The sequence below is a fragment of the Schistocerca gregaria genome, chromosome 11 (assembly GCF_023897955.1).
Source record: "Schistocerca gregaria isolate iqSchGreg1 chromosome 11, iqSchGreg1.2, whole genome shotgun sequence".
Classification (NCBI taxonomy): domain Eukaryota; kingdom Metazoa; phylum Arthropoda; class Insecta; order Orthoptera; family Acrididae; genus Schistocerca; species Schistocerca gregaria.
Genome location: NC_064930.1, coordinates 149130224 through 149153971, shown reverse-complemented (window position 1 = coordinate 149153971; position 23748 = coordinate 149130224). Strand labels below are relative to the sequence as shown.

At 45.6% G+C, this 23748-nt stretch overlaps 1 protein-coding gene across 4 annotated transcripts in view; it reads left to right on the top strand.

Annotated features, from left to right (window-relative positions):
- Positions 1 to 23748, top strand: part of LOC126295476 (tyrosine-protein phosphatase non-receptor type 11-like) — a 308013-nt gene that overhangs the window by 134351 nt on the left and 149914 nt on the right. For 3 of the 4 annotated variants that reach the window (XM_049988023.1, XM_049988022.1, XM_049988024.1), the window contains 2 exons: positions 20919 to 21041; positions 22025 to 22237. In XM_049988023.1, the coding sequence (XP_049843980.1) occupies positions 20919 to 21041; positions 22025 to 22237 (336 nt within the window). Of the gene's footprint in view, positions 1 to 861; positions 980 to 20918; positions 21042 to 22024; positions 22238 to 23748 lie in introns of those variants that run through there. The other variant, XM_049988025.1, reaches the window with a different exon arrangement.

The window sequence follows — 23748 nt, the reverse complement described above, 5'->3', positions numbered from 1 at the left end:
TTATTTAACTGGTTATTATTGACAGTGTCTGCTTACTACGCTGTGTTGCACGGGACCAGTGGGGGACGTCTGATTTACACTGGACGAAACTGTCGTTTTGTACGATCAAGATATCCAGTTTATTACTTTCAGTAAATAGGCTAACACGGTCTTACCAGCAGATGTCCGGTCTTCCCCGTGTGATCACCGAAAGTTAATAATTATTACAGGTGTTTTCAGGAGATCGACCGACACTTCGAAATTGCTTCACTGCCTTATGGAATTCAAGTTAAGCTCAATTTAATCAGGATAGAACAGTATTAAACTGTGTGAATGTGATAAGCTTGCTTTGTGAATGAAAATATACGCATGTTCTTTTATCCTGATCAGTCAAGCTAAATCAGGCCGGTGTGATAGAGGCTTTTAAATTTTAGATCCGACAAAAAATATTAAACGTTCACCGTTGGCTCTCAGACATAGCTGTTTATTGGGTTTCAGAATGGCAGATTTGGCGCATACGCACGAAGTTTTTGCCCACAGATGTTCAGCGTTTTCCATTCTGAGGGTTCGTTGGATGCGGGCCGAATGTCGTACGGCGAAACATCGGACGGCCGCTCGCCGCTTGTCCCGGATTCCCCCCACCACGCCCCCCCCCCAGGTGCAACCTGCGTAACCGCTCCACTCCCCTCCCCTCCCCTCCCCTCCCCGCCGGAAGCGGCGCTGTCTGGCGGCGGAAGTGACGAGTGACGTCACGGCCCCCGCTTCCGGCCGCGCGCTCTTCCCTCTCCGTCGCGGCGCGTCAGTTAACCGACGCTTGTCGCCGCGTTTCGTTCGTTCGTGTGTTCGAGGTCTCTCTCTCTCTCTCTCTCTCTCTCTCTCTCTCTCTCTCTCTGTCCAGTGTGTGGCCTTGGGCGTGTGCGCGACTAACCTTATGGTGTAAAAAATAAAAGCTTCTCTCGGCAGCCAGGCGTCAGCTGTGGAGTGCAGACATGCCGAACCGGTAAATGCAGCTGTTGGCTCTCTCTCTGTGTTGTAACGCCACTGTATACATTCAAATTTGTTAGTGAAATTCGCTGTTTGCCATCCACATATTCCGACGAAAAAGCGCGCAGGCGTACCAAACAGTAAAATATAAACTGCGTATCTCTCTCGCAAAGTATTTTGAAGTGTGCGAGATGCAGAGAAGGAGGAGACACAACCTTCGAAATCTGCTCCACTTTCCGTATCTCAAACTTAACAGACAATATCCTGGCAAGCAACTGGCCATTGTTTGACAAACGCGTGCATTAACTGCCGTGCTTGTTCGTGAAATCGGCCGACAATCAAACCTTGACTGAAGCATGTATCTTCATCTACATCCATACTCTGCAAGCCACCTGAGGCTGTGTGGCGGAGGGTACCTTGAGTACATCTATCGGTTCACCCTTCAATTCCAGTCTCGTATTGTTCGTCGAAAAAAGATTGTCGGTATGCCTCTGTGTGGGCTCTAATCTCTCTGATTTTATCCTCACGGTCTCTTCGCGAGATATACGTAGCAGGGAGCAATATACTGCTCGACTCCTCGGTGAAGTTATGTTCTCGAAACTTCAACAAAAGCCCATACCGAGCTACTGAGCGTCTCTCCTGAAGAGTCTTCCACTGGAGTTTATCTATCATCTCCGTAACGCTTTCCCGATTACTAAACGATCCTGTAACGAAGCGCGCTGTTCTCCGTCGGATCTCCTCTATCTCTTCTATCAACCCCATCTGGTACGGATCCCACACTGCTGAGCAGTATTCAAGCAGTGGGCGAACAAGCGTACTGTAGCCTACTTCCTTTGTTTTCGGACTGCATTTCCTTACGATTCTTCCAAAGAATTTGTCTGGCATCTGCTTTACCGACGATCAATTTTATACGATCATTCCATTTTAAATCACTCGTAATGCTTACTCCCAGATAATTTATGGAATTAACTGCTTCCAGTTGCTGACCTGCTATATTCTAGCTAAATGATAAGGGATCTTTCTTTCTATGTATTCGCAGCACATTACACTTGTCTACATTGAGATTAAATTGCCATTCCCTGCACCGTGCGTCAATTCGCTGCAGATCCACCTGCATTTCAGTACAATTTTCCTTTGTTACCACCTCTCGATATACCACAGCATCATCCGCATAAAGCCTCAGTTACCTTCCGATGTCATCCACAAGGTCATTTATTTATATTGTGAATAGCAACGGTCCTACGACACTCCCCTGCGGCACACCTGAAATAACTCTTACTTCGGAAGAGTTCTCGCCATTGAGAATGACATGCTGCCTTCTGTTTTCGAGGAACTCTTCAATCCAATCACACAACTGGTCTGATAGTCCGTATGCTCTTACTTTGTTCATTAAACAACTGTGGGGAACTGTATGGAACGCCTTGGGGAAACCGAGAAACACGGCATCTACCTGGAAGCCCGTGTCTATGGCCCTCTGAGTCTCGTGGACGAATACCGCGAGTTGGTTTTCACACGATTGTCTTTTTCGAAACCCACGCTGATTCCTACAGAGTAGATTTTTAGTCTCCAGAAAAGTCATTATACTCGAACATAATACGTGTTCCAAAATTCTACAACTGATCGACGATAGAGATATAGGTCTACAGTTCTGCACATCTGTTCGACGTCTCTTCTTGAAAACGGGGATGACTCGTGTCTTTTTCCAACCCTTGGGAACGCTACGCTCTTCTAGAGACCTACGGTACACCGCTGCAAGAAGGGGGGGGAGCACACGCTTATGTTTCACAAGCAGGTGAAGTCTGACAAATTGTTCGATCGTCAACGGAGGCCTTATTGCTACGCTCATATGCGATTCAAACGAGACAATGGTTTCGCGCGAATTATTCGTAAGGAACACACTTTCCGCATTACCAGGCTCACATAAAAGCTGTGTCTGAACTGTTAATAATAAAGAAAAACAACGGAAACCAGTCACTAAAGACAGATTATGGAGAGTTAAAGAAATTTCTTTTCTAACTTCGATTTCGTGGACTTCCCGAGAGCAGCGGTGACGAGTAAAAAGGAAAACTGTCACCTGATGATGCCCGCAGACTCCGAAACGCCTCATATAAGTTTAGTGACACATAGCGCTGTGTTTTATTTGTATGTCGTTCAGACGTAGAGGCACGGAAGAAATGTTTGCTTGTAAACTTATAACAGGCTTAGCACAAGCCCTTACCCTTTCTACATACAGTATCTGCCACGAAGATGAGGTGCTACAGACGCGAAATTTAACCGGCAGGAAGAGGATGCTGTGATATGCAAATTATTAGATGTTCAGAGCATTCACACAATGTTGGCGCCGGTGGCGACACCTACAATGTGCTGACATGAGGAAAGTTCCCAACCGATTTCTCATACACAAACAGCAGTTGACCGGCGTTGACTGGTGAAACGTCGTTGTGATACTTCGTGTAAGGAGGAAAAATGCGTACCATCACGTTTCCGACTTTGCTAAAGGTCGGATTGTAGCCTATCGCGATTGCGGTTAATCGTATCGCGACATTGCTGCCCGCGTCGGTCGAGATCCACTGACTGTTAGCAGAATATGGAATCGGTGGGTTCAGGAGGGTAATACAGAACGCCGTGCTGGATCCCAACGGCCTCGTATCACTAGCAGTCGAGATGACAGGCATCTTATCCGCATGGCTGTAACGGATCGTGCAGCCACGTCTCGATCCCTGAGACAACAGATGGGGACGTTTGCAAGAAGACAACCATCTGCACGAACAGTTCGACGTCGTTTGCAGCAGCACGGACTATCAGCTAGGAGACCGTGGCTGCGGTTACCCTTGACGCTGCATCACAGACAGGAGCGCCTGCGATGGTGTACTGGACGACAACCCTGGGTGGTAGAATGGCAAAACGTCATTTTCTCGGACGAATCCAGGTTCTGTTTACAGCATCGTGATGGTGGCATCCATGTTTGGCAACATCCCGGTGAACGCACATTGGAAGCGTGTATTCGTCATCGCCATACTGGCGTATCACCCGGCGTGATGGAATGGGGTGCCATTGGCTACACGTGTCGGTCACCTCTTGTCCACACTGACGGCCCTTTGAACAGTGGACGATACATTTGAGATGTGTTACGACCCGTGGCTCTACCATTCATTCGATCCCTGTGAAACCCTAAATTTCGGCAAGATAATGCACGACCGCACGTTGCAGGTCCTGTACGGGCCTTTCTGGATACAGAAAATGTTCGACTGCTGCCCTGGCCAGCACATTCTCCAGATCTCTCACCAATTGAAAACGTCTGGTCAATGGTGTCCGAGCAACTGGCTCGCCACAATACGCCAGTCACTACTCTCGATGAACTGTGGTATCGTGTTGAAGCTGCATACGCAGCTGTACCTGTCTACCGTTTCTTCATTCGTCGTCGGCGTTGTCGTTCTTACCGTGAGGCACCGTTATACCGAGAGGAAAGGCGCGTCGATCTTAGAGGACGAGATATGAGGTCCTTAAGTCACTGACAACACAGAACGGTCACGGTAGCACCTGATTCCAGAATAGCTGCAGCACTTAGGGTCTATCAACTACCCCCTCTTGACCAGGTCCCCAAAACTTAGCTCGTAACGAGATCCCTTCAAAGCAAACCGTCAAAACGATCGCCTATAAAGGCTTCGTACAGTTTATGGCATAATAACAGATACGACCAAACTGTCTCGTCTCTTCTGTTTTGTTTAACATAACTTCGTTCACAATTTTATTTATCATTCACTACTCATTCACAGAAACCCCTTTGAACAGTTTTGGTTGCTTGACAGCAACAATCAATGATGATGATACAGCTTTTCTCCTCTTCATAAGTTGAAGCCCGGTCTCAATACCGCGTGTCCCTCGTGAGATGCGTACAGATTTATTCCGGAATTGACCGCCCTGTAGGTGTACTCAGTTTAATGACCACATTTCGTTATCCGCTATTTCTCGTAACTGAATGTTCGTTTGTTAGTCTGATTATACACTGTAGCTATTTAAAATTCACCCCCCCCCCCATATTTTTCACAACGCACAATTAGCACTTCTTTACTTGTTTATTTCTAAGAGGAAACGAAAAAAAAAAGACGCCGTATCATCGGCTTTGTCGATATAAAGCAAAACACCTTAATATGCCCATTTTTACCTCTTCTTATTATATCGGCTACCTTCCTCATTAATTTACTACTTATTATTTCCAATAACACTAAACAGGTATCGCGCGTTATATTTTAATGCTTTTCAAAAGCATGTTACGATTATTATGACCGAACAAATCGCGCGGCGTGCGTTTTTAATGATAATTTTACGCTATTCAAGTTCTGTTACAGCTGTCTTGACTTGTAATGTTACACCTGCAGACGCCATCCGAGCTCTGTTTGACTCAATGCCCAGGCGTGTCGAGGCCTTCATTACGGCCAGGGGTGGTTGTTCTGGGTACTGGTTTCTCAGCATCTTTGCACCCAAATTGCTTGAAAATGTAATCATGTGTCAGTTCTAGTAGAACATAATTGTCCAATGAATACACGTTTATCATCTGCCTTCCTTCTTGGTGTAGCAGTTTTAATGGCCAGCAGTATATATATATATAAACAGTCAGAACACGGCCGACGTGGTGTTATAGTCGGCGCACGAGAGACGAGACACAGGATCTTTGAGGTAGCGATCAAGTGGGGATTTTCCCGTGCCACTATTTCACGAATGCACCATGAATATGCTGAATCCGATAAAACATCAAATGTCCGACATCTCTGCGGCCGGAAAAACATCCTGCAAGAACGGGACCAAGGAAGACGAAACAGAATCTTTGAACTTAATAGAAGTGCGACCCCTCCGCAGACTGCAGCAGATTTGAACGCTGGGCCTTCAACAAGTGTCAGCGTGCGAACCAGTCGACGAAACATCGCCTCGGTCCGTCAACACAGACACTGGACTGTTGATGGCTGGAAACATGGTGCCTGGTCGGACGAGTCTCGCTTCGAATTGTGTCGAGCGGATGGACGTGGATGTGTACGGGTATGGAGACAACCTCACGAATCGGTGGACCCTGCATGTCAGCTGGGGACTGTCGAAGCTGGTGGAGGCTCTGTGGTGGTGTGGGGCGTGTGCAGTCGGAGTGGTACACGTCCAGATGCGACTCTGACAGGTGACACGTCCGTAAGCATCCTGTCTGATCACCTGCGTGCATTCGTGTCCACTGTGCATTCCGACCGACTTGGGAAATTCCAGCAGGACAATGCGACACCCCACACGTCCCGAATTGCTAGAGTGTGACTCCGTGGTCTTTCTGCTCAGTTTAAACACTTCCGCTGGCCACCAAACGCCCCATACGTGAACATTACACAGGCCTAAAAAAAAAAAAAAAAATTGACCGCTGCATGAGACATTTTTACTGAATTATATGCTTTAGAATGCCCTGATTTCAGAAGTGTGTCCATTTTTTTTCTATCACATAAGGTTTTTCGCAAATTCAAACACAAAAATTGGTAAAAGCACTCGTTTATTCAAAATTATCAAATATAATATTTTTTACAGCCAGTGAAACATTATACTAAAAATATTATACTTATTCATGTTTTTTAAACCTTTTCGTCTTTTTCTTGATATTCGCCGAGTCCTTTTCAGATTTCCGTCATTATTTTCCCGCTTAAGCATCCAACAGTAGTCAGCAAACATAGTGACATCCCACCTTCCTTGGTACCGCCTCTGGATGTCACGGACATCCTGGTGAAGCCGGTCCCCCTGTTCTTCACTGTAAGCTGCCAGGTTTTCAGGAAAATTGTCTATGTGGGAGTGTAAAAAAATGGACCTTCAAGCTCACCTTACCGCCTTGAGCTTCGTATGCTGCTAGCATGCGTTGAACAATGGTTTTGTAGAATGAGATTTTCACTCTGCAGCGGAGTGTGCGCTGATATGAAACTTCCTGGCAGATTAAAACTGTGTGCCCGACCGAGACTCGAACTCGGGACCTTTGCCTTCCGCGGGCAAGTGCTCTACCATCTGAGCTACCCGAGCACGACTCACGCCCGGTGCTCACAGCTTTACTTCTGCCAGTATCTCGTCTCCTACCTTCCAAACTATACAGAAGCTCTTCTGCGAACCTTCGCTTCTGTAAAGTTTGGAAGGTAGGAGACGAGATACTGGCAGAAGTAAAGCTGTGAGCACCGGGCGTGAGTCGTGCTTCGGTAGCTCAGTTGGTAGAGCACTTGCCCGCGAAAGGCAAAGGTCCCCAGTTCGAGTCTCGGTCGGGCACACAGTTTTAATCTGCCAGGAAGTTTCAATGGTTTTGTAGTCACGATCCTTAGAATTTGCCGAAAACTTTCGCACTACACCCTTGAACGATACCCAAGCTTCTTTTTCTTTCTCATTCATACATTTCACAAAGAGGGTGTCTGTTAAGATTTCTTATGTCTGGGGCAGTGAAAACTGCCTCTTTCCAACTTTGCTTCTGACAGCTTCGAGAATTTTGTACATAGATATTTAAAACAGTCCCTATCCTTTTGCAGCGTTTTTACGAATTGTTTCATTAACCCCAGTTTGATATGGAGAGCGGGCAACAAAACCTTTTCTGGTGGTACCAAAGTAGTATTGATAACATTTTTCTCTCCACGTTTTAACGTTTCTGGGGGTGGCCAATCACTTTTAGTCCAGTGCTGTTCTCTGGCTCTGCTATCCCACAAGCATAAGGAGCATGGGTATTTAGTAGAGCCTGCCTGCTGACCCGAACGCGTCGTGAGTATTTTGAAGTCCCCACAGACCACCCATTGATGGTCCTGATGTTTGATTTGTTTTTCCAGGATAATGCCCAGATCGTTATAGTTCTCGTCCATATGCACAGAATGTCCTATCGGAAGCGATGCAGATTTACTCCCATTGTGCAGTAATACTACTTTAAGAGTAGTTTTGTTCGAGTCAGTGAATAGGTGCCATTCAGATGAGTCATACTGCATATCAAAGCAATGCACCAGTCCTTCCACATCGTTGCAAAAAACTAAATTTCTTTCTTTCGAGAAAAAGTGGGTAAATTCTTTTTCTCGGTGTCTGTGCCATGAAAATCTGCCAGTTGGTAAAAGGCTTTTAATTTTTAATGTAGAACGTAACAGTTCGGCTGCATATTTCGAAAGATCTATATCTCTTACTGGAGCATTGAGTTCACTTTGAAAAAATATTTGAGGCTTTTTATCTTCGTCTGAAGAAAAATCTGAGCTTGCTTCATCCTGAGGAGGTAATGTAAATTCGTCCTCCAACTCACTCGGGTATTCATACCAACTGCCAGCTGGCTGTGGGACAGGTACGTCAGAGCTATGGGTCACTGGACGTGTAGCTGAGTCAAGGTTAGGATAACTTTCACTTCTTTTTTTAATCGAATCCTTTTCCGTCAACTGAATAGAAGTAGCAATCAGTGGTACGGTTTTTCTTTTCATGCCATATCATAGAAATTCCAAATCGAAATGTGTTTTTCTTACCCTTAAACCACAAACGGAGATCTTCACATCTTCTAGATACCTTATGCGGAGCCCATGCTTTATCTTGATCACCAAGTTTTAATTTAAAGTAAGCAACATAAACTTTCCTCACAAAATCACTGACTTTTCTCTGTTGACTTTTAATAGTGTATTCACCACAGATATAACAAAAACTGTTTGGAGAAATGATACAACTTCTTGTAGCCACGACTAGACTGAAACAACAGCACTGCTCACTTGAAAAGCGATATGTCTACTGTGAGTTTCCCTCCATTTCATGCGAGATACAAATCGATATTTGACTTGTCGCAACACGATAAAACTGAACAATAAGATTGTTTGCATTTGCTTCTGGCACCCAGGAGTTCATGGTAAAACCTGCAAGTGGTAACAAAGAGTAGTTAACATTGTAATTTTTAAAAATTTAATTTTATTTTATCAGTTATAATTGATATTTTTAATAATTACTAAATTAAAAAACACTTAGGTTTATTACTGTTTTTGTTTGTTGTTGTGGTCTTCAGTCCTGAGACTGGTTTGATGCAGCTTTCCACGCTACCCTATCCTGTGCAAGCTTCTTCATCTCCCAGTACCTACTGCAACCTGCAACCTGCAACCTTCTGAATCTGCTCAGTGTATTCACCTCTTGGTCTCCCTCTACGATTTTTACCCTCCACACTGCCATCCAATACTAAACTGGTGGTCCATCGATGCCTCAGAACATGTCCTACCAACCGATCCCTTCTTCTAGTCAAGTTGTGCCACAAACTCCTCTTCTCTCCAATTCTGATCAATACCTCCTCATTAGCTATGTGATCTACCCATCTAATCTTCAGCATTCTTCTGTAGCACCACATTTCGAAAGCTTCTATTCTCTTCTTGTCCAAAATATTTATCGTCCATGTTTCACTTCCATACATGGCTGCACTCCATACAAATACTTTCAGAAACGACTTCCTCACACTTAAATCTATACTCGCTCTTAACAAATTTCTCTTCCTCAGAAACGCTTTCCTTGCCATTGCCAGTCTACATTTTATATCTTCTCTACTTCAACCGTCATCAGTTATTTTGCTCCCCAAATAGCAAAACTCGTTTACTACTTTAAGTGTCTCATTTCCTAATCTAATTGCCGCAGCATCACCCGATTTAATTTGACTACATTCCAATATCATTGTTTTGCCTTTGTTGATGTCCATCTTATATCCTCCTTTCAAGACACTGTCCATTCCGTTCAGCTGCTCTTCAAAGTCCTTTGCTGTCCCTGATAGAATTAAAGTGTCATCGGCGAACCTCAAAATTTTTATTTTTTTCTCCATGGATTTTAATACCTACTCCGCAATTTTCTTTTGTTTCCTTTACTGCTTGCTCAATATCCAGATTGAATAACATCGTACAGATTGAATAACATCGGCTAGATGCTACAACCCTGCCTCACTGCTTTCCCAACCACCTAGTGAGATAAGCCTCTACATCCTTACATTCGTCCTCTAGCGATTCCTGCTTAGCCATTTTGCACTTCCTGTCGATCTCATTTTTGAGACGTTTGTATTTCTTTTTGCCTGCTTCATTTACTGCATTTTTATATTTTCTCCTTTGATCAGTTAAATTCAATATTTCCTCTGTTACCCAAGGATTTCTACTAGCCCTTGTCTTTTTACCTACCCGATCCTCTGCTGCCTTCACTACTTCACCCTGAGAGCTACCCTTTCGTCTTCTACTGTACTTCCTTCCCCCATTCCTGTCTATTGTCCCCTTATGCTCTCCCTGAAACTCTGTACAACCTCTGGTTTAGTCAGTTTATCTAGATGCCATCTCCTTAAATTCCCACCTTTTTGCAGTTCCTTCAATTTTAATCTGCAGGTCATAACCAATAGTCCACATCTGCCTCTGGAAATGTCTTACAATTTAAAACCTGGTTCCTAAATCTCTGTCATACCATTATGTAATCTGTCTGAGACCTGTCAGTATCTCCGGCTTCTTCCATGTATACAACCTTCTTTCATGATTCTTGAAGCAAGTGTTAGCTATGATTAAGCTGTGCTCTGTGCAAAATTCTACCAGGCGTCTTCCTCTTTCATTTCTCTCCCCCAATCCATATTCACCTACTACATTTCCTTCTCTCCCTTTTCCTACTACCGAATTCCAGTCACCCATGACTATTAAGTTTTCATCTATCTTCACTACCTGAATAATTTTGTTATCTCATCATGCATTTCTTCAATTTCTTTGTCATCTGCAGAGCTAGTTGGCATATATACTTGTACTACTGTAGTAGGTGTGGGCTTCGTGTCTATCTTGGCCACTATAATACGTTCACTATGCTGTTTGTAGTAGCTTACCCGCAGTGCTATTCTTTTTATTCATTATTAAACCTACTCCAGCATTACCCCTATTTGATTTTGTGTTTATAACCCTGTAGTCACCTGACCAGAAGTCTTGTTCCTCCTGCCATCGAACTTCACTAATTCCCACTATATCTAGCATTAACCTACCCATTTCGCTTTTTAAATTTTCTAACCTACCTGCCCGATTAAGGGATTTGACATTCCACGCTCCGATCCGTAGAACGCCAGTTTTCTTTCTCCTGATAACGACGTCCTCCTGAGTAGTTCCCGCCGGGAGATCCGAGTTGGAGGAATATTTTACCTCCGGAATATTTTAGCCAAGAGGACGCCATCATCATTTAACCGTACAGTAAAGCTGTATGCCCTCGGGAAAAATTACGGCCGTAGTTTCCCCTCGCTTTCAGCCGTTCGCAGTACCAGCACAGCAAGGCCGTTTTGGTTAGTGTTACAAGGCCAGATCAGACACCCTAAACACTTTGGACAGCACGACACAGAGCAATTTCGGGCGTGGATCGGGTCAAGTGGTGGTGGATTAGGGGGAGAGGGGAAGGGGGAGGGGATGCCGGCCGTAAGTTAAGCCGTCGTCCCACGGACCGTGCTGCCGAACGTGAACGTTGATCGTGCCGAGTTCCACGTGCTGCTGAACGCTCAGGAGGGATGCGACCCGTGCACACGGTACGTGGGCGGCAACGTGGTGTACGCAATCGCGACGCACTCCAGCGGCAGTCGAGGGATGTTCCTAGTTCGTAAATCACACTGTCCACTCAAAGGGCGCGCGTAAAATTCCCACGTTAGCTCCAGTAAAACGCACTTTTCCTCCATTGTCCACGAAAAGTAAAGTACCGTGTCCAATCAGTAAGGACCCAGGCTTATAATAGTTCCATTACAAACAGTGTGGTACAAATTTGCTCTACTTCTCCGCATAAGATAAGCATTATTTCGTCATTCCACATTTTAGTAAAACCCCAAGGTCTGTCTTACTTGATAACTGTTCCTACTCAGTAGCAGAATCTTTGCAACATGTGAATTACGAAGCGTAAAAAGAGCAAAATATCATTATATAAGTAGCGGAAGCTGTCCTATAGACTAAGCCGATCGGACAAAGTCACCCCTCAAAAAAGAACTTATGTTTACATAACATCAAATACTGTAGAATATACTTAAATTAATCTAATAATAAAGTATCGGAACCTAACGCGAATGTTAGGGAAAGAAATTTGGAAGTGTTACGACTCGAACAACCGCCCCATCAAAAACTCATTGTAGGACAGAGGCGCTGCTGACTACTCTAAACCAGCGATACCCCTGCACTTGAACATAATACCTTAGCCATTGGTAAAAACGTTAATCGTAGGTAATTATGTTATTAATTGAAATTTAATTATAAGAAATTGTAGCAAGAACAATGCGTTTTGGTTGGATCTTCAGTGTGTCGCTGGCTTCATACAGGCTACTCCCATAATACGCAATTTACAATAATTCTTTGGCTTCAAAAAGGTGATGTTTCTGATTAATTTATTGGAACGAATCACACAACAACGTGTTTTCCAGTGATTCTCAATTTGCTGGTGGTCAGAAACGGCATACATACGTATAGGCTCGAAATGAATGGCAATATGGCGCCGCACAACTCTGTACTGAAGGGAGACGGCGTGCGTGTGACGTAAGGCGCCGTTTTGCCATCTCATTGGTCAACGCTCAGAACATCTGACATGCGAGATATTGCTCTGCGCGTTCGGAAAGACTCCCGAACGTGCTGTTGCACGCTGTGACGTCAGAAACTCGGCTCGCTCCTCGCTCAACGTTAGACAGCGCGGTCCGTGTGGCGACGGCCTGAGGCCGCGAGAGAGCACTGGCGACGGGCGGTGAGGCTGGGAATAGCGGCGGCGCGTTGTCTGCGAGAGTGTCCGGGCCGGTGTTGTCGGGGCCCATCCGGCGCTGCACTGATGTCATGTGATGTGATGTGATGTGATGTGATGTGATGGGCCGCGCGCCGTGTCCTGCGTGAAAGCGAGGGCGGGGGTGGCGGGAGGCGCGGGAGGACAGCAGGGGGAGTAAACGGAGGCGGCAGCGCCGCAGACCGTCTGCATCTGCACTTGTACTGCGCAAGCCAGCCAACGGTGTGTGGCGGAGGGCACTTTACAGTGTGTTCACTGCAAGACAGCAGAGGAGGGAGCAAGCAGCGGTCGGCGAGGGGAGGCGCACCTACCAGCTGCAGTGCTGGCGCTGGCACTACAAATTGTCACGCTCACACGAAAGCAGATGAAAGGCTCGGAAGTGAAGATAGCTGTAAATGTTGTTCCTAAACGAAACTGAAATAGTCATATACAGGGTGTTACAAAAAGGTACGGCCAAACTTTCAGGAAACATTCCTCACACACAAATAAAGAAAGGATGTTATGTGGACATGTGTCCGGAAACGCTTACTTTCCACGTTAGAGCTCATTCTATTACTTCTCTTCAAATCACATTAATCATGCAATGGAAACAGAACTTACCGGAGTGACTTCAAAGACTTTGTCACAGGAAATGTTCAAAATGTCCTCCGTTAGCGAGGATACACGCATCCACCCTCCGTCGCATGGAATCCCTGATGCGCTGATGCAGCCCTGGAGAATGGCGTATTGTATCACAGCCGTCCACAATACGAGCACGAAGAGTCTCTACATTTGGTACCAGGGTTGTGTAGACGAGAGCTTTCAAATGCCCCCATAAATGAAAGTCGAGAGGGTTGAGGTCAGGAGAGCGTGGAGGCCACGGAATTGGTCCGCCTCTACCGATCCATCGGTCACCGAATCTGTTGTTGAGAAGCGTACGAACACTTGGACAGAAATGTGCAGGAGCTCCATCGTGCATGAACCACATGTGTCGTACTTGTAAAGGCACATGTTCTAGCAGCACAGGTAGAGTATCCCGTATACAGTCATGGCGGTGAATCGAGGAACTACAGTACATACTGACGAAACGAAAATGAGCTCTAACATGGAAATTAAGCGTTCCCGAGCACATGTCCACATAACAACTTTTCTTTATTTGTGTGTGACATGTTTCCTGAAAGTATGGCCAGTGCTCAATGCCTAACAACACGTTCCTCTTGTTTTCCACCTTACGCCATATGAATCCCATAGACGAAAGTACTTTCCTCAGCGACTCAATGCTCCACTTCCAGCCAGCCTATTTCTTCGTACAAAACTGGAAGCAGTGTTCGCACAATCTTCCGCACTGCATAAAATTTCGCCGCCGTGTCGTGAACGACGCGCTGGTCCAAGTCATCCATCATTGCTTCGATATCTCCGTCCGCGGCTCGTGGTCGTGCGGTAGCGTTCTCGCTTCCCGCGCTCGGGTCCCCGGGTTCGATTCCCGGCGGGGTCAGGGACTTTCTCTGCCTCGTGACGACTGGGTGTTGTGTGATGTCCTTAGGTTAGTTAGGTTTAAGTAGTTCTAAGTTCTAGGGGACTGATGACCTCAGATGTTAAGTCCCATAGTGCTCAGAGCCATTTCGATATCTCCACTTCCTTTCCTAAGTTAACAGAGAGAGAAAGATTTATAAGAAAATGCCTTCTGCACTGCATGTATTTCTCTTTAATTTGGAAATGTACTGTAATATGAATGTGTTTCGAAATAATACAGTAACCAGTAGTGTTTGCATACAAAGCAATACACGGTAGCATGGAAAAATGAAATATAAGGTAATTCGGACGAAATAGGGGGCTCCTTCAAAGTGATCGCGAACAAAAGATTTGAAATGAAAACTCACCTTTACTTGGCAGTCGTGTCTGGTCATACACCAGGATGATTCTTGGAAAACTGTTTGAATGTTCGAATGCTACGCACGCTTTGTCCTGTGTATGTAGCAGCTCTCACTGAAGATTTGTAAATCGGGTGAAGCAATTCTTTCTGCTCCCTTTCCCTTTTCCAGCATTCAATGAGGCGCGATATAATTTTGCGAGCATCGCTACGTGATACTGGTTTCCTTCTAACCGTAGGGCTAGCGGTAGGGGTTGTTGGCGACTCCTGACATGGGCCAGCAGCTGCCTCTCCACTCATTTTGATGAAGTTCACCACAGCTGCACAATAAAAACACGCAGAACAGTACAGCGCAAAACAATAACGAAGCAGACGACAATGGCTGCCTTGTACAACAGTCAGCTACGCAATGTTGGCAGCAGTCGAAACTGCGTGCCTGCCGAAGCCTCCCGACGTTTACCGAGCCCTACCGATTCAGGACTATGGGAGAGGTCTGCCATCTAAAAGTTTACACACTGCTCGCGCCACTGTCATTACCTCCCTTTTCTGTTCCAGTCGCGTACGGTTCGCGGCAACAGCGACAGCCGGAAAGCCTCCGTGCGCGCTCGATACTCTCTAATTGTACATTCGTGATCTCCTCGGGAGGTATATGTAGGGCGAAGCAATGTATTCGATGCAATAAAGGATCCTTCTTTCTATGTATTCGCAGTACATTACATTTGTCTGTGCTAAGGGTCAGTTGGCACTCCTTGCACCGAGTGCCTATCCGCTGCAGATCTTCCTGCATTTCGCCACAATTTCCTAATGCTCCAACTTCTCTGGATACTACAGCATCATCCGCGAAAAGCCGCACGGAACTTCCGATACTACCTACTAGGTTATATATACTGCCCTGTGGCACGCCAGAGGTTACTCTAACGTCTGTAGACGTCTCTCCATTGGGAACAACATGCTGTGTTCTGTTTGCTAAAAACTCTTCAATCTAGCGACACAGCTCGTCTGATATTCGTTGGGCTCTTACTTTGTTTATCAGGCCACTGTGCGGAACTGTATCGAACGCCTTCTGGAAGTCAAGGAAAATGGCATCTACCTGGGAGACTGTATCTAACATTTTCTGCGTCTCACGAAGAAATAAAGGGACTTGGGTCTCTCACGATCGTTGTTTCCGGAATCAGTGTTCACTCCTACAGAGTAGGAATGTTTCGTTCCCCTCGGCCAGCGCCAGCAGCATCGTCGGTGTGGGTCGCTACGTGTCCACGTGTATGTTTTAGTTCCTTTGTTCGTTCGTTTCGTTTTTGTCACTGTTAAAATGCTGACCATTGAAGAACGTGTGTTTTTAGTCGAACAAGTGTTCAAAACTGGCGGTAAATACACAGTTTCAGTTCGTCAAACATTTAATTCGGTTTTCCCGGAGACAACACGCCCACATCGCGATACTGTGCGAGATTTGATCAAGAGATCTCGAAGTACGGGTTCAGTGACAGATGCACCGAGAAGTGGTCGTCCTAGGGTTTTGTCCGAGGACAAACTGCTCGGTATTTGCGATAAAATGTCCACGAGTCCGAACAAGTCAGCAAGAAAACTCGCCCAGGACATCGATGTTAGTGTCGGGGCGACTCTCACAGCTGTGAGGAAAAGTGGCAGTCGTGAAAGAACTGCAAAATACTGATCGTGCCGAGAGACTGCATTATTGTCAATGTTCCAAAAATTTCATTCAACAATACGGAAGGGATATTCTTAATGAAACGTTTTTCACTGATGAGGCGCGGTTTCATTTATGCAGGTACATGAACTCGCAAAATTCTCGTATGTGGAGTACTGCAAATCCATCGTGTATTCACGAGGAACCACTTCATGCTGTGAAAGTAGGAGTTTGAATTGCAATTCTAGACGTCGGATTCTGGGTCCCATATTTTTCAACGAAACAATAAACGCACAACGATACTGCAGTGATATTCTGTGCACATTCCTAGAAGAAATTGTGTTACGTGAAATACTGAACGGTTATTTTCAGCAAGATGGTGCAACCGCGCATACAGCTCGCGCTTCAATGTCTCTGCTCGCTGATGTTTTTGGTGATCGCATAATTTCACAACGACTTTGGCATCCACGGTCGACTCACCTAACACCAGCTGACTTTTTCTCCTGGGGTGCAGCGAAAGCAACTGTCTATAAAAAGCGTCCAAAATCCATCGATGAATTCAAAACTGCAATATCCACTTTCATTGCTTCTGTTACAGAAGAAATGTTACAGCTTCTGTTTGTAAACATGATTAGACGAATTGAACGGGAGGGGGGGGGGGCGACGACACTTTCAACATTTAATGTGAAAATTTGTAAGTAAAATAAATATTCAATAAATTATGAACTTGTATTCGACTGAGTTTCATTTCGGTATGTTCACTGCGGCATACGGCACTGCGGAGAGTTTTTGAACGCTGGCCTCTACCCGACTACCAGCGGAACAAAAGCCACAACTATTGTAGTTAGGTAAAGTGTGCGTGACGAAGTAGCCACGGGTAAACCTGCCCTCCACACTCACCGAAATGGCGAGACGCGAGCAGAGAAACCAAGCATCCCGATGGGAGGAGGGAACTATTACCTCCACTTCGTTGTTCCTGGATCACCAAGAGCGTACTTTCTAACCAGACACTGAAACAGCGATCCATATTGTAATTTGCAAAGATAAAGTAAATTTCGACCGCAAATACCAAACGTTAGAACACAAAAGTTTAAATTTACACCGTAAATGAAATGTAGAATCAAATACGGGGCTTCATAAAACGAGACGGGCTTCATATTTGTCGATTACAGCGCGATTTACCACCGGTGGGAAAAAATTGAGTAAACCGTACAGCTTTTTTCCTTCGTAGAATCAGAATATACAATAAATTGTTCCCATTTGGAAATACAAAGGTGATCGCGTCGCGTAGGATGGGGGGGAGGGGAGGGGGAGCTTAGGATGTGGCCACTTGGCCACTTCTAGCACAGACTGAGGTTAACCTAACAGCTAGAACATTTTTTTTGGGCGATGCGCCGTGTTGAAGATACTTAGTTGTCTCACACTAAAACAAACGCCCCGTATAAATCTGCGTGCTGGCCGGGTTTTGTTAGGCTTTTTGCCGATGAATTTCTGAATGGACAACTGAGGACCGTTCCAAAGTAATGACGTAAGGGCGAGCAACAAGCATAAGGTGAAATATGAAGATACAGTTCGCCGTAAGGATATACAGGGTGTTACAAAAAGGTACGGCCAAACTTTCAGGAAACATTCCCCACACAGAAATAAGGAAAAGATGTTACGTGGACATGTGTCTGGAAACGCTTAATGTCCATGTTAGAGCTCATTTTAGTTTCGTCAGTATGTACTGTACTTCCTCGATTCACCGCCATGACTTCATACGGGATACTCTACCTGTGCAGCTAGAACATGTGCCTTTACAAGTACGACACAACATGTGGTTCGTGCACGATGGAGCTCCTGCACATTTCACTCGAAGTGTTCGTACGCTTCTCGACAACAGATTCGGTGACCGACGGATCGGTAGAGGCGGACCAATTCCGTGGCCTCCACGCTCTCCTGACCTCAAACCTCTTGACTTTCATCTATGGGGGAATTTGAAAGCTCTGATCTACGCAACGCCGGTACCAAATGTAGACTCTTCGTGCTCGTATTGTGGACGGCTGTGGTACAATACGCCATTCTCCAGGACTGCATCAGCGCATCAGGGATTCCGTGCGACGGAGGGTGGATGCACGTATCGTCTCTAACGGAGGACATTTTGAACATTTCCTGTAACAAAGTGTTTGAAGTCACGCTGGTACGTTCTGTTGCTGTGTGTTTCCATTCCGTGATTAATGTGATTTGAAGAGAAGTAATAAAATGAGCTCTAACGTGGAAAGCAAGCGTTTCCGGACACATGTCCACATAACATATTTTCTTTCTTTGTGTGAGAGGAATGTTTCCTGAAAGTTTCGCCGTACCTTTTTGTAACACCCTGTATAGACATAACAGTTAAGAAGACTGAGGACTTGGTTGAAGTTTTCTTTTGGTTTAAGCACATTCAAGATCGATCTCGGAAAAAAACACTCCCTGTTCATGATTATTAATTCTCTCTGGAACTGTAAACCGCGTCCGAACAGGCGTCGGTAGGCCCGACGGTGACGACCGACCGCCGTGTCATCCTTACTGATCGGCGCCGCTGGGTGAGGATACGGAGGGGAATGTGGTCAGCAGAGCGCTCTGCTGGCCGAGGCCGGTACTTGCCCCCGAGTAGCTCCCCAGCTGGCCTCACGAGGGCGGCGGACTGCACGGTCACCCATCCGAGGGCCGGCCCAGACGGAGGGCGCTTCACTAGGCAATCGGTGTCGGCACTGCGTGGTGTTCAGAGGGCCGCATAAATTCAAAAGCAAATAAACGACTTCATCAGAAAACGAGTAGCGCTTTTTTGCTGGTTCGAATCGTTTATTTAGCTCCTGGCATGTTTTCTCAGTTTCTCGTTTTTATCCCGTTCTTTTTTCCATTTTATTATAACTCCTTGAAAAATTTCCTTATTTCGTTTCAATTTTCATGTCACTTTTCCCCAGTTTTTATCGCTTTTTTCGGTTTTTTCTATTTCACTATCGTTTTATTCATTGTTTTGTATTCTTTTTACGCCAGTCGACAGTTTACAACATTATGAGTAGTTTTTCCATTTTATTGTTATTTTTCAAATTTCCGAGCTTTCTCATTATTACTGCGTTTTACATTGTTTTTGTTTTTCTAAATGTTTTCACTTGGGTGTGTTTTTTGTGTTTGCCAGTAATGTTGTTCGTCGATTCATTTCATTTGTTGATAGAATTGGGAGGAAAATCAGCATTGCTCATATTTCGTTGTTTTATTGTCAGCAAAATCGATTTTCGGTCACTTAGTGACCATCCTGAGAGCTGTAACGTACAATTAAAATTGGTAGGCACTGGTATGAAGCTATAACCACAAGCTCAGAGCTTAGAGCGATCGCTCTAACCTCTGAGCTTGTGGTTATAGCTTGATAACTGCTCCGGTCGCAGGTTCGAATCCTGCCTCGGGCATGGATGTGTGTGATGTCCTTAGGTTAGTTAGGTTTAAGTAGTTCTAAGTTCTAGGGGACTAATGACCACAGCAGTTGAGTCCCATAGTGCTCAGAGCCATTTGATAGCTTGATACCAGTGCCTACCAATTTTAATTGTACGTTACAGCACTGAGAATGGTCACTAAGTGACCGGAAATCGATTTTGCTGACAATAAAGCAACGAAATACGGCCAACGCTGATTTTCTTTCCAGTTCTGTCCACTATTCGGACGTAGTGCACACAACACGCCATTCGGTCGCCCATCATATGTTGATTGAAACTTCCTGGCAGATTCAAACTGTGTGCCGGACCAAGACTCGAACTCGGGACCTTTGCCTTTCGCGGGCAAGTGCTCTACCAACTGAGCTGTATGTTGTATTATAGACTGGAAACATTTGTTGACTGTTTTGTTTTTTCGGACGTGACTGTTTTCTATTCTTGTCGTATTTTAGATATGTTCAGTTTCTGATTTTCGTTGCAATTTCAATGATTTTTCTTAGACTTCTTTGTTGTTGTTGTGGTCTTCAGTCCTCAGACTGGTTTGATGCAGTTCTCCATGCTACTCTATCCTGTGCAAGCTGCTTCATCTCCCAGTACCTACTGCAACCTACATCCTTCTGAATCTGCTTAGTGTATTCATCTCTTGGTCTCCCTCCACGATTTTTACCCTCCACGCTGCCCTCCAGTACTAAATTGGTGAACCCTTGGTGCCTCAGAACATGTCCTACCAACCGATCCCTTCTTCTACTCAAGTTGTGCCACAAAGTTCTCTTTTCCCCAATTCTATTCAATACCTCCTCATTAGTTACGTGATCTACCCAGCTACTCTTCAGCATCCTTCTGTAGCACCACATTTCGAAAGCTTCTATTCTCTTCTTATCCAAACTATTTATCGGCCATGCTTCACTTCCGTACATGGCTACACTCCATACAAATACTTTACTTTCAGGAACGTCTTCCTGACACTTAAATCTAGTGTAGCCATGTATGGAAGTGATACATGGACGATAAATAGTTTGGACTTGTTTTTATTTATTTTTTTATTACTATATTTTTTTCGATTTCTCTGTTCCTTCGATCTGATTCCCCTTCTTTCCCACTATATTTTTCCTTTTTTAATATACGCTTCAGCTTCTTTTTCACGTTTTCTTTGCCATACTCTATTTACATTTTCTTCTTTCAGTTTCCTAGTATTAAACTAACGTTTTGTCTCTTCTTCTTTTTTTCTAACTTTGCCCGTTCGACATCAGACGTCAGGTGGGACTGTGTGTGCGCGCTGTTGCAGGTGGTTCCACCCCAACATCTCGGGCATCGAGGCGGAGCTGCTGCTGATGGAGCGAGGCTTCGACGGCAGCTTCCTGGCCAGGCCGAGCCGCAGCAACCCGGGGGACCTCACGCTCTCCGTCAGGTAACTCTTCTAACCCACTGACTGACTGACTGCCACTGTAACTGCCGTGGCGAGCCGGCCGCGCCAGGATCCGCTCCAGAGGCGCGCGTACCAGCTCAGCACTCGTACGTAGGCAGCAGCGCGTGGGCCACGACCAAAGTCCTAGAATGCACTCTAACAGAAGCAAAAGACGCATTGCGGAGGAGTTATCCGCATGGGACGGAAATCGGTAGATGCGATTACATTACAGTACTGGCCATTAAAATTGCTACACGAAGAAGAAATGCAGATGATAAACGCATATTCAATGGACAGATATATTAGACTAGAACTGACTAGTGATTACATTTTCACGCAATTTGGGAGCATAGATTCTGAGAAATCAGTACCCAGAACAACCACCTCGATACGCCTGGGCATTGAGTCAAACACAGCTCGGATGGCGTGTACAGGTACAGCTGCCCATGCAGCTTCAACACGATACCACAGTTCATTGAGAGTAGTGACTGGCGTATTGTGACGAGCCAGTTGCTCGGCCACCGTTGACCAGACGATTGGTGAGAGATCTGGAGAATGTCGTGGCCAGGGCAGCAGTCGAACATTTTCTGTATCCACAAAGACCCGTACAGGACCTGCAACGTGCGGTCGTGCATTATCCTGCTGAAATGTAGGGTTTCGCAGGGATCGAATGAAGGGTAGAGCCACGGGTCGTAAGACATTTGAAATGTTTGTCTGCAGATCTACCTGATATCTACAGATTTCCGTCCTATTCGAGTAATTCCTTCACGATATCTGCTTTTTTTTAAATGTAATGTGTATAAGCATGCCTGCAGTTTTCGAACTGCCTTTTGTCGAAGAGCATCGGGAGTTAAGTTTTCCGGTTGTTGAGTGTTGAGGTGGAGCGGGAAGCTGGTGCGGCCCGCCGCTGAGAGTGCACCCTGCCTGTATGTAAGTTGACACGCACAGTGGAGTGACGTGGCTGCCTGCTTGTGTGCCCGGGGCAGGAGGAACGGCGAGGTGACGCACATCAAGATCCAGAACACGGGCGACTTCTACGACCTGTACGGCGGCGAGAAGTTCGCGACGCTGTCGGAGCTGGTGCAGTACTACACGGAGAACCAGGGCCAGCTGCGGGAGAAGTCTGGCGAGCTGATCGAGCTGCGGTGCCCGCTCAACTGCAGCCAGCAGCCGGAGGCCGCCGCCTCCTGCACCGAGCGGTGAGTTGCCCTCCAGGCTCAGCGCCGCTCGCCGCTGCCTTCACCTCTAGAGGCGGAGGGAGCCTGCGCTAAACCCGCCAGAGGCCCGGCTCCCCTCGCTGTCCTCTCCCAGCCTCCTCACCACACAGCAGTTCTCCGAGAGTTTCAAACGCAAACGGAAAGAACTCCCACACCGCTTATCATCCTCACTTTGTGTCGTGATAATTTACAAGCTATAACGTCATTTTACGTAACACTGAAAGTTACTGCTCTCGTAATGTCGTTGCTATTGTTTAATAGCTATGTTGTCCCTTTTACCGCAGAAAACATTACTCGATTTCTGTTGTTCGAATCTATTATTTATGTTTCGCAGCTAAGTGGGCATACAGCCAGCGGGCTGTATAAAAATGAATCTCTATTTCCCAAACCGAGAGGAAGGTCAACGTCTTCATAAAAATTCTTTCCGTGCGTGGTCGAATGTACTTTACTTCCGGAAAATCCAGTCTTGCTCCGATTTTGACGAAATTTTTCGCATTTGATCTTCAAAACAAGGGTAACCTCACCGATTACGTCAGATTTCATATTGTGTACGGCGGAGGGTGCCTTACAACAGAATTCCACACCGTTTGACTGATCAGCTTGGGAATTGGCTCATCTATGTATGTTTTCGTGCTGAAGGCATTTATACAAACCAACGTATGCTGGATGGCGGACGGTTGGGCTACCTTTAAATAAATTCAACATCGTCAATCAGCATGAAAGTTGGCAGATGTACGTATTTTTTCTTAAACGGGGAATGAGGAGATGGCGGGACGGAGGCGATATACGGAGTGAGGAGAACGTGGTGGGGGCGGGAGGAGGTGCATCCGGGGAAGTGAGAGAAGCAGATTGAAAGAGAGAGGGAGCAGCAGGTAAACAGAGAAAGGGGGAAGTGGTGAATGACTGTGATAAATACATAAATTAGGGGTGTTATTGTGAACTTGATGTATTATTGCAAAAAGTGGAGGAGGAGGTGGACACAGACCGGAAAATGAATGGAGAAAGAGAGGAGGAGGAAGTGTTGTTAGAGAGGGGGGCAGATAGAGGAGATGGAAAGAGAGACGGATGGGCGGAAGGAGGAGGTGGACAGAGAGACGAGGGATGAGGCAAGAGGGGATGAACTGACATAAAACTGGGATGAATAAATATCCGGGCAACGCCGGGTTTACTGTTAGTAATTAGATAAATATTTACGCGACAATGGACGTGTTCATCTGAAAGAAATTACAGAATATTTTCCTATGTTTAGATACGGCGTATAAAGTCTCCCTAACTAGAGTGTTGTTCATGATGTCTACAAATGATAAAATTCGTTGCTTAATATAGATGACTCCGCCAAAGTTCATCTAGTTGGAATTTTATCTTTATAAAATGAACTACATAATAATCAGCTGAAAAATGCTACTGTTGGAGCATTATAAAGATAAATTTGATCGTCTTTAAAAGTCTCCGACAGAAAAGTGCGCAACCAGCAACCGCCTTCCTCACCAAAA